The sequence below is a fragment of the Lonchura striata genome, chromosome 39, assembly GCF_046129695.1.
Source record: "Lonchura striata isolate bLonStr1 chromosome 39, bLonStr1.mat, whole genome shotgun sequence".
In the NCBI taxonomy this organism is placed as follows: domain Eukaryota; kingdom Metazoa; phylum Chordata; class Aves; order Passeriformes; family Estrildidae; genus Lonchura; species Lonchura striata.
The window spans coordinates 1,116,402-1,127,503 of NC_134641.1; the positions used below are offsets into that span (position 1 = coordinate 1,116,402).

At 63.2% G+C, this 11,102-nt stretch overlaps 2 protein-coding genes across 2 annotated transcripts; one reads left to right on the top strand and one right to left on the bottom strand.

Annotated features, from left to right (window-relative positions):
* The first annotated feature begins 299 nt into the window (after positions 1 to 299).
* On the top strand, positions 300 to 3,625 carry PIP4P1 (phosphatidylinositol-4,5-bisphosphate 4-phosphatase 1). The gene is made up of 7 exons (XM_031507629.2): positions 300 to 372; positions 469 to 644; positions 1,282 to 1,388; positions 1,983 to 2,088; positions 2,173 to 2,225; positions 2,330 to 2,420; positions 3,218 to 3,625. Exons 1-7 carry the CDS (start codon positions 300 to 302, stop codon positions 3,446 to 3,448), a joined length of 837 nt encoding a protein of 278 aa, XP_031363489.2. The 3' UTR covers positions 3,449 to 3,625.
* Positions 3,626 to 4,790: 1,165 nt separating this feature from the next.
* Positions 4,791 to 11,098, bottom strand: APEX1 (apurinic/apyrimidinic endodeoxyribonuclease 1). The gene is given in 7 exon segments (XM_077789929.1): positions 4,791 to 5,048; positions 5,050 to 5,311; positions 5,314 to 5,340; positions 6,527 to 6,719; positions 8,819 to 8,985; positions 10,139 to 10,215; positions 10,923 to 11,098. Coding segments are annotated over 6 exon segments (933 nt in total). The 5' UTR covers positions 10,200 to 10,215; positions 10,923 to 11,098; the 3' UTR covers positions 4,791 to 4,825.
* Between the last annotated feature and the right edge of the window lie 4 nt (positions 11,099 to 11,102).

Consider the following 11,102-nt stretch of genomic DNA (forward strand, 5'->3'; position numbering starts at 1 on the left):
GCAGCGACCAATGGGAGGGCGGGGTGGGGAACGCGGAAAAGCAGCGCGTGAGAGGGGGTGTTGCCATGGCAACGGAAGGCGGGGCGGGGGCGGGGAGCGTCACGTGGGGCGGGAGGGCCAATGGGAGCGCGCGGAGCCGCGGAGGGGACAGGGAGGCGTTGCCTGGCAACGCCGCGGGGCCGGAGGTCACGTGACTCAGCGGAACCAATGGGAGCCCGCCGAGGGTGGCGGGCCGCCCTCACGTGACCGCCCCGCGGACCAATGGCTGGCGGAGGGGCGTGTCCCGGCGCGCTGTCATCATGGCGGACGGGGAGCGCTCGCCGCTGCTGCCGCCCGAGGCGGGGCCGGGCCCGGGCGGGGCCGCGGCCGCCGGTGAGAGACGGAGAGAGGGAAGGTGGCGGGGCCGCTCGGGACGAGGGGCGTGGTCTGTCGGGGGGCGTGGCTGACCGCGCCGCTCCGCTTTGACAGGCGGCGGAGGGGCGGGGCCAGGCGAGGCCCCGCCCCCTTTCTCGCCGCTGGGCAGCCCCGAGGCGGCGGGGGCGGGGCCGCCGGCGGTCACGTGCCGCGTGTGCCAGCGGCCAATCAGCGTGGAGGGGAAGGCGCACCAGCACGTGGTCAAGTGCGGGGGGTGTGGCGAGGCCACGGTGAGGGGGCGGGGCCAGCCGGGGGCGGGGCCTGCTGGGGCGGGAAGGGCGGGGATTGGGCGGGGCCAGCCGGGGGCGGGGCCTGCCGGGGGAGGGGCCTGCCGGAGGAGGGAAGGGCGGGGATTGGGCGGGGCCAGCCGGGGGCGGGGCCTGCGGGGAGGCGGGGCCTGCTGGGGGCGGGGATTGGGCGGGGCCAGCCGGGGGCGGGGCCTGCAGGGAGGCGGGGCTTTCTTGGGGAGGCGGGGCGGGGATTGGGCGGGGCCAGAATGGGCGGGGCTTGTGGGGGAGTGCGGAAGGGGGCGTGACATGATTGGGTGTGGCCAGAGTGGGCGGGGCTTGAAGTGAGGGAGTGTAAGGGGGCGTGGCCTTTGGGGGCGTGATGTGATTGGGTGTGGCCAGAGTGGGTGGGGCTTGGAGGTAGAGTGTGGGCGTGGCGTATGGGGCGTGGCCTGCATTGGGTGTGGTCTCAGGGGGCGTGGCTTGGGAGAAGTGGGCGTGGTCTCATGGGTAAATAGGGCGTGGCCTCAGCCGGGTTGGGGCGGGGTTTGGGTGGTTGAGGGGCGTGTCCTGGAGTGGGCGGGTCCGGGGGTCGGGGGGCGTGTCCCGCTGAGGCCCCGCCCCCCCCGCGCGGCGGCAGCCAATCCGCACGGCCCCCGGCGGGAAGAAGTACGTGCGGTGCCCCTGCAACTGCCTGCTGGTGTGCCGCGCCTCGGCCCAGCGCATCGCCTGCCCCCGGCCTTACTGGTCAGACTGGGAGCACTGGGACAAGGCTGGGGGGGCCGGGAGGGGGCTGGGGGGGGATTGGGGGGGACTGGGAGCGACTGGGAGGGACTGGGAGGGGATTGGGGGGGACTGGGAGGGACTGGGAGTGACTGGGAGGGGATTGGGGGGGACTGGGAGGGGATTGGGGATGACTGGGAGGGACTGGGAGCTACTGGGAGGGACTGGGGCGGGATTGGGGGGGACTTGGAGGGACTGGGAGGGGATTGGCGGGGACTGGGAGGGGATTGGGGGGGACTGGGAGGCACTGGGAGTTACTGGGATGGTGTTTTGAGGTTGGGAGAGACTGGGAGAGGTCACTGGGCCATACTGGGAGCATTCATGGGTCTATTGGGCCATACTGGGAGCATTGGGAGCGGTCACTGGTCCATACTGGGGTTCCTGGTCCATACTGGGAGCACTGGGAGTGGTCACTGGTCCATACTGGGGTTACTGGTCCATACTGGGAGCACTGGGAGTGGTCACTGGTCCATACTGGGGTTACTGGTCCATACCGGTCCATACTGGGGGCCCTGGGCGCGGCCCCGCCCCCCTCCCAGTATAACCCAGTTCTCCCAGTAAGCGCATCATCAACCTGGGCCCGGTGCACTCGGGGGCGCCCAGCCCGGACCCTCCCCCCGGCGGGGTGCGCGTGGCCTGCGCCCACTGCGGCGGCCCCTTCCTGGTGAGACACGCCCCTTCCGGCCCCGCCCCTTCCGGCCCCGCCCACTTCCGGCCCCGCCCCGCTGACCACGCCCCCTTCCCGCAGTGGGCGGAGCTCCCCGACCGCTCGCTGGCCCGCTGCCCGCACTGCCGCAAGGTGTACGTGAGGCCCCGCCCCCTTATAGGGCGTGGCCGGCGCTGGCCACGCCCCCGGGTGGGCGTGGTCGCGCACGTGGTGACCACGCCCCTCTGGCCACGCCCAGGTCTGCGATTGGCCGGCGGTTCCCGCGGCGCCGCTGCCTCTGCTGTCTGCTGGGGGCGCTGCTGATGGGCGGGGCCGCCGCAGGGCTGGCGGTGAGGGCGGGGCTTAAAGGGGGCGGGGCCTAAAGGGGGCGGGGCCGCCGCAGGGCTGGCGGTGAGGGCGGGGCTTAAAGGGGGCGGGGCAAAAGGGGGCGGGGCCTAAAGGGGGCGGGGCCGCCGCAGGGCTGGCGGTGAGGGCGGGGCCTAAAGGGGGCGGGGCTTAAAAAGGGGCGGGGCCGCCGCAGGGCTGGCAGTGAGGGCGGGGCTTAAAGGGGCGGGGCTTAAAAGGGGAGGGGCCTAAAGGGGCGGGGCCGCCGCAGGGCTGGCGGTGAGGGCGGGGCTTAAAGGGGCGGGGCGAAAGGGGCGTGGTCTAAAGGGCGCTGCTGATGGGCGGGGCAAAAGGGGCGGGGCTTAAAAGGGGCGGGGCAAAAAGGGGCGGGGCCTCAAGGGGGAGGAACTTAAAGGGGGCGGTGACAAGGGGGCGTGGCAGTAAGGGGGAGGGGCTTAAAGGGGGCGGGGTTTAAAAGGGGCGGTGACAAGGGGGCGGAGCCTAAAGGGGCGGGGCTTAAAGGGCGTGATTCAGTGGGTGGGGCTTAAAGGGGAGGGACTAAAGGGGCGTGGTTCAGTGGGCGGGGCTTAAAGCGGGTGTGGCTGGGGGTTGGATGAGGGAGAAAAGGGGTGTGGCTTAAAGGGGGCGTGGCCTGAAGGGGTGGAATCTGCATGAAGCTATGAGGGGCGTGGCTCAAAAGGCCGTGGAGGGTGTGGGTCAAGTGGGCGGGGGCTTACAGGCTCAATTAAGGTGAGGGGGCGTGGCCAGAGGAGCTGACCACGCCCCCCGGCGCCCCGCCCAGGCCGGCACGTGGTGGCTGTGGCGGCGGGCGCGGTGGGTGCCGGCGGCGTGGGCGGTGCTGGGGGCGGGCGCGGGGGCGTGTCTGCTGCGGGCGGCCTATTGGGGCTGCGTGCGCGTCAGCCAGCCCTCCCCCCGCGGGCCTGACCACGCCCACCCCCGCGGGACACGCCCACCCTTCGCGGGACACGCCCACCCATCGCGGGACACGCCCCGTTGGTTATCGGGCAGTTAACCCACTCCCGGCCCCGCCCCTTCCGCATGGCCCCGCCCCTCCCGCATGCCTCGGGCCCCGCCCCCTTGTACATAAGCCCCGCCCCCTTGTACAGCATTATTTATTCATGGCCACGCCCACGGGGGGGGCGGGCCCGGTGTGTAAATAAACCCAAAATTCCCAGGTTTCACCCCAAAATTCACCTTTATTACAACACCACGGGGAAAGGGGCGGGGCCGGAGGGGGCGGGGCCTGCGCGGGGGGAGGGGCGGGAGCCGATTTGGGGACGTTTGGGGCGGTTTTGGGTCCGAGTTCGGCAGCACCTGAGAGCCCCAAATTTGGGGCCGTTTTGGGGGAATTTGGGGGAAAACGAGGGCGGGGCGCCATCTTGGCCTCGATGACATCATCAAAACTCTTTTGGGTCAATTTCGGGAGGTTTTGGGTCGATGTTCACCTGGTTAAAAGCGGGATTCCAGTTTGGCTTTGATGACGTCATCAGCACCCAAATTTGGGCGGTTTTGAGCCAATTTTGGGCCGATTTCAGCCCAACCCGACTCGATTCAGGTTTGACTCATTCCGAGCCAATTTGGGCCAAATTGGGCCAAAAAACGCCCAGATAAAAGCAAACACCATCGAAATCCAACTCTGAGTGATTCTGAGCCAATTTAAGCCAATTTTGGGCCAAATTGGGCCAAAAAACGTCCAATTAAAAACAGACAATGGCCTAAAACACCACCTTTAAGACATTTTGGGCCAATTTGAGCCGATTTTGGGCCAAACTGAGCCAAAACACACCAAACCAAAGGTGGAGAACGCCATCAAGCTCCAAGTTTGAGCAAATTCAAGCCAATTTTGGCCAAATTGAGCCAAAAGACATCCAATTAAAAACAGACATCATCAATCTCAAATTCTGAGCCATTTTGAGCCAATTTGAGCTGATTTTGGGCCAAATGGAGCCAAAACACATCAAACAAAGGTGGAGAACGCCATCAAGCTCCAACTTTGAGCGATTTTGAGCCAATTTTGGCCAAATTTAGCCAAGACACATCCAATTAAAAACAGACATCATCAATCTCAAATTCTGAGCCATTTTGAGTCAATTTGAGCTGATTTTGGGTCAAATTAAGCCAAGATACACCAAACCAAAGGTGGAGAACGCCATCAAGCTCCAACTTTGAGCGATTTTGAGCCAATTTAATCTGATTTTGGGCCAAATTAAGCCAAAACACACCAAACCAAAGGTGGAGAACGCCATCAAGCTCCAACTTTGAGCGATTTTGAGCCAATTTGAGCTGATTTTGGGCCAAATCCAGCCAAGACACCTCCTAGTAAGAACACGCAACGCCACCAAACCGCACCTCGGGCGCTTCTCGCGGGAACGCCGCGCCGTTCCCGGCCCTAGACGGCCAGCAGCGCGGTGATGGGGCAGTGGTCGCTGCCCGTCACGGTGTTGCGGATCTTGGAGTCGCAGAGCGCGCCCAGCAGCCGCCGCGACAGCACGGCGTAGTCCAGCCGCCAGCCCACGTTGCGCGCCCGCGCGCCGCCCAGGTAGGTCCAGAAGGTGAAGGCGCCGCGCGCCTCGGGGTAGAGGTGGCGGAAGGAGTCGACGAAGCCGGCGGGCCAGCAGGCGCGAGAAGCCGTCGCGCTCCTGCGGCGTGAAGCCGGCGCTGGCGCGGTTGGCGCGCGGGTGGCACAGGTCGATCTCGGCGTGCGCCACGTTGAGGTCGCCGCAGAGCAGCACCGGCTTGCGCGCGTCCAGGCGGCGCAGGAAGGCCAGGAAGGCGGCGTCGAAGCGCAGGCGCGGCTCCAGCCGCACCAGCCCGCGCCCGGCGTTGGGCACGTAGGCGCACACCACGAAGAGCGACGGGAACTCGGCCGTCACCACCGGCCGTCGGCGTCGTGCTCCGGGTCGCCTGCGGGGACGGGCGGGAGGGGGTGAGGGGACTGGGAGGGATTGGGAACCACTGGGGGGACTGGGAAGGACTGGGAGGGGATTGGGAGGACTGGGAGGGGATTGGTAACAGACTGGGGGCACCGGGAGGGATTGGGGAGGATTGGGGGGGACTGGGAGGGGATTGGGAACAAACTGAAGGGACTGGGAGGGGATTTGGAACAAACTGGGGGGACTGGGAAGGGATTGGGAACTAACTGGGGGGACTGGGAGGGGATTGGGAACAAACTGAAGGGACTGGGAGGGATTTGGAACAAACTGGGGGGACTGGGAAGGGATTGGGAACAAACTGGGAGGACTGGAGGGAATTGGGAATCAACTGGAGGCACTGGGAGGGACTGGGAACAAACTGGGAGGACTGGGAGGGATTGGGAACCAACTGGGAGGACTGGGAGGGGATTGGGAACAAACTGGAGGGACTGGGAGGGGATTGGGAACAAACTGGGGGGACTGGGAGGGGATTGGGAACAAACTGGGGGGACTGGGAGGGGATTGGGAGGGATTTGGACCAACTGGGGGGACTGAGAAGGGATTGGGAACCAACTGGGGGCACTGGGAGGGGATTTGGAACAGACTGGGGGGACTGGGAGGGACTGGGAGACTGGAGTGGATTTCTGGGCACATTCTCAGGTGGATTTTGGGGCATTTTTGGGGCAGTTTCAGGGTAATTTTGGGGCAGTTTCAGGGTAATTTTGGGGCAGTTTCAGGGTGATTTCAGGGACACTTTTGGGGCAGTTTCAGGCCGATTTGGGGGTGATTTTAGGGCAGTCTCAGGCCAGTTTCAGGGTAATTTGAGGGCAGTTTCAGGCCAATTTTGGGGCAGTTTCAGGCTGACTTTGGGGCAGTTTCAGGCCAGTCTGGGGGTGACTTTGGGGCAGTTTCGGTCCGATCCGGGGGTGATTTGGGGCAATTTAAGGTTGATTTCAGGCCAATTTGGGGGCAGTTTCAGGCTGACTTTGGGGCAGTTTCAGGCCAGTCTGGGGGTGACTTTGGGCAGTTTCGGTCCGATCCGGGGGTGATTTGGGGGCAATTTTAGGTTGATTTCAGGCCAATTTTGGGGCAGTTTCAGGCTGACTTTGGGGCAGTTTCAGGCCAGTCTGGGGGTGACTTTGGCTCCGTTTGGGGCCCATCGGGCCCGCCGCCCTCACCGATGCCGTAGGTGACGTCCAGCGGCTCGCTGCGGGCCAGCAGCCCCACGCCGCTGTAGCCCGGCCGCTCCTTGGCGCTGCACCAGAACTGGTGCGGCAGCCCCGGCAGCGCCCGCACCTCGGCCGGCACCGCCGCCGCCGCGCACTTGGTCTCCTGCAGGCACAGCACGTCCGGCGCCTCCTCCTGCACCCACTGCCGGCGCCCAAATTGGACAGGGGAACCCAAAATTGTACTGGGGAACCCCAAAATTGTACCAGGAAAACCCAAAATTATACTGGGGAATCCCAAAATTGTACCAGGGATCCCAAAATTATACTGGGGAATCCCAAAATTGTACCAGGGATCCCAAAATTGCACAGGGGAATCCCAAAATTGTACTGGGGAACCCCAAAATTGTACCAGGAAAACCCAAAATTATACTGGGGAATCCCAAAATTGTACCAGGAAAACCCAAAATTATACTGGGGAATCCCAAAATTGTACCAGGGATCCCAAAATTGCACAGGGGAACCCAAAATTATACTGGGGAATCCCAAAATTGTGCCAGGGATCCCAAAATTGCACAGGGGAATCCCAAAATTGTACTGGGGAACCCCAAAATTGTACCAGGAAAACCCAAAATTATACTGGGGAATCCCAAAATTGTACCAGGGATCCCAAAATTGCACAGGGGAATCCCAAAATTATACTGGGGAATCCCAAAATTGTACTAGGGATCCCAAAATTGCACAGGGGAATCCCAAAATTGTACTGGGGAACCCCAAAATTATACCAGGAAAACCCCAAAATTATACCAGGAAAACCCCAAATTATACTGGAAAATCCCAAAATTACACCGGCGCCTCCTCCTGCACCCACTGCCGGGGCCCAAATTGGACAGGGGAACCCAAAATTATACTGGGGAACCCCGAATTATACTGGGGAATCACAAAATTGTACTGGGGAACCCCGAATTATACTGGGGAACCTCGAAATTATACCAGGAAAACCCCGAATTATACTGGGAAATCCCAAAATTACGCCGGCGCCTCCTCCCGCACCCACTGCCCGAAATTACAGCAGGGAACCCCGAATTATACTGGGGAACCCCAAAATTGTACCAGGGATCCCAAAATTGTACTGCGGAACCTCGAAATTATACCAGGAAAACCCCAAATTATACCAGGGAGCCCAAAATTATACTGGAGAACTTTAAAATTGTACCAGGGATCCAAAATTACACCGGTGCCTCCTCCTGCACCCACTGCCGGGGCCGAAATTACACCAGGGAACCCCGAGTTATACTGGGGAACCCCAAAATTGTACCGGAGAACCCCAAAATTACACTGGGGAACCCCAAAACTGTACAGGGGAACCCAAAATTGTACCAGGAAAACCCAAAATTATACAGAGGAACCCCAAAACTGTACAGGGGAACCCCAAAATTGTACCAGGAAATCCCAAAATTATACAGGGGAACCCCAAAATTGTACCAGGAAATCCCAAAATTATACAGGGGAACCCCAAAATTGTACAGGGGAACCCCAAAATTGTACCAGGAAATCCCAAAATTATACAGAGGAACCCCAAAATTGTACAGGGGAACCCCAAAATTGTACCAGGAAATCCCAAAATTATACAGAGGAACCCCAAAATTGTACAGGGGAACCCCAAAATTGTACCAGGAAATCCCAAAATTATACAGGGGAACCCCAAAATTACATCTGGGAACCCCCAAATTGCACCAGGGAATCCCAATAAGCCCCTCCCCCAAATCCACAAACCCCTCCCCCCCCCAAAGCCCCTCCCCTCCCCAATAAGCCCCTCCCCACTCCATGTAAGCCCCTCCCCACCACATAAGCCCCACCCCAAAGTCCCTCCCCCACCCCTCAGCCCCTCCCCACCCCATGTAAACCCCTCCCCACCGCATAAGCCCCACCCCAGAGTCCCTCCCCCACCCCTCAGCCCCTCCCCACCCCATGTAAGCCCCTCCCCACCCCATGTAAACCCCTCCCCACCACATAAGCCCCACCCCAAAGCCCCTCCCCACCCCATGTAAACCCCTCCCCACCGCATAAGCCCCACCCCAAAGCCCCTCCCCACCCCAAAGCCCCTCCCCACCCCAATAAGCCCCTCCCCACTCCATGTAAGCCCCTCCCCACCCCATGTAAACCCCTCCCCACCACATAAGCCCCACCCCAGAGTCCCTCCCCCACCCCTCAGCCCCTCCCCACCCCATGTAAGCCCCTCCCCACCCCACAAGCCCCTCCCTCCCCCCTCCCCCGCCCATTAACCCCTCCCTCCCCGCTGACCTGGGCGCCGCCCTTGCGCAGCCAGGCGCGCAGCCCGTCCACGTTCCAGGAGCTGACCTTGAGCGTCCAGCGCCGCCCCTCGGGCGTGGCCTCCCGCGGGGGCGGGTCCTCGTAGGGCGGGGCCGGGCTCGGCCCCGCCGCCTTCCGGGCCTTGGGGGCCGCGGGGGCTGCGGGAGCGGCGCGGGGGTGAACCGGGGGGACTGGGATAAACCGGGAGGGACTGGGATAAACTGGGAGGGAACTGGGAGGGACTGGGATAAACTGGGAGGGGATTGGGGGGACTGCGAGGGATTGGGAGGGACTGGGAGGGAACTGGGAGAGGATTGGGGGGGACTGGGAATAAACTGGGAGAGACTGGGATAAACTGGGAGGGAACTGGGGGGCACCGGGATAAACTGGGGGGGACTGGGATAAACTGGGAGGGAACTGGGGGGGACTGGGATAAACTGGGAAGGACTGGGATAAACTGGGAGGGGATTGGGGGGGACTGGGAATAAACTGGGAGAGACTGGGAGGGAATTAGGGGGGACTGGGAGGGACTGGGATAAACTGGGAGAGACTGGGAGGGGACTGGGATGGACTGGGAGGGGGTTGGGAGGGACTGGGAGGGACTGGGGGGACTGGGATAAACTGGGAGGAGATTGGGAGGGGATTGGGAGGGGTTTGGGGGGATTGGGAGGGACTGGGAGGGAACTGGGAGAGGATTGGGGGGACTGGGAATAAACTGGGAGGGACTGGGACGGAACTAGGGTGGACTGGGAGGGGATTGGGCTGAACTGGGAGGGACTGAGAGGGGATTGGGGGGGACTGCGGAGGATTGGGAATAAACTGGGAGAGACTGGGGGGGACTGGGAGGGAACTGGGAGGGACTGGGATAAACTGGAAGGGGATTCGGGGGGATTGGGATGGACTGTGGGGGACTGGGAGGGGATTGGGATGGACTGGGATAAACTGGGAAGGACTGTGGGGGACTGGGGGGAATTGGAGTGGACTGGGAGGGGATTGGGATGGACTGGGATAAACTGGGATGGACTGGGGGGGAACTGGGATAAACTGGGAGGAACTGGGAGGGGATTGGGGGGGAATGGGAGGGACTGGGAGGGATTGGGATAAACTGGGAGGAATTGGGAGGGGATTGGGGGGAAATGGGAGGGACTGGGAGGGAACGGCGGGGACTGGGAGGGAATTGGGAGGGAACTGGTCTATAGTGTTCCATACTGGTCCCTAACTGGTTTATACTGGCCAGTGCCGGTCCCTAACGGCTCATACTGGCCCACACTGGTTCATACTGGTCCATACTGGTTTATACTGGCGACTCACCCGTCCCGTCCCCGCCGCTCTCCTCCTCGTCCTCCTCCTTCTTCTTCCCGCGCTTCGGCATGGCGCTGGCCCCGCCCCTGCCAAGGGAGGGAGCCAATCAGAGCGCGCCGCGGCCTTAAACCCCGCCCCCTCGCCGCGGCTCGGCCAATCAGAGCGCGCCTCCCCCCGCACCGCGGCGGCTAATCAGCGCCTGCCGTGCCTCAGCCTCGTGGTGACGGACCAATCAGAGCCCGCCGTGCCTCAGCTCCCGCGTCCAATCAGCGCCCGCCGAACCCCAGGCAGCGGAACCAATCAGCGCCCTCCGTGCCGGAGCCCCACGCTGTCCAATCAGCGCCCACCATACCTCAGGCACGCGCTGACCAATCAGAGCCCGCCGTACCCCGGCCCGCGCGGTGACCAACCAATCAGCGCCCGCCGCTCCTCTCCCGGTTAAACCCGCCCCCGCCATCCCTCGTCCAATCAGCGCCCGCCGTGCCTTAGCCACGCGGTGAGCGACCAATGAGCGCTCGCCGTACCTCAGCGGCCCCCGCGTACCCCAGCCCGGGCGGTTACCAACCAATCAGGGCCCGCCGTACCTCAGCGCCCCCCCCAGTCCCGCGCTGACCAATCAGCGCCCGCCGTACCTCAGCCGCACGCTGACCAATCAGAAACCGCCGTACCTCAGCCCGCGCGGTTATCAACCAATCAACGCCCGCCGTACCTCAGCGCCCCCCCCACTCCCGCGCTGACCAATCAGCGCCCGTCGTACCTCAGCCACGCGCTGACCAATCAGCGCCCGCCGTACCTTAGCCTCCTCCGCGCTGACCAATCAGCGGCCGCGGAGGGCGCGCGCGGCGGCGGCGGCGGCGGGAACGGGGCGCGAGCGGCTCCGCGCGCGCGGGAAAAGCGGGGCCGCGAGGAGGGGGCGTGGCCGGAACCGGAAACGCTGCCGAGACGAAGAGGAGGGGGGAGGAGGAAAAGGAGG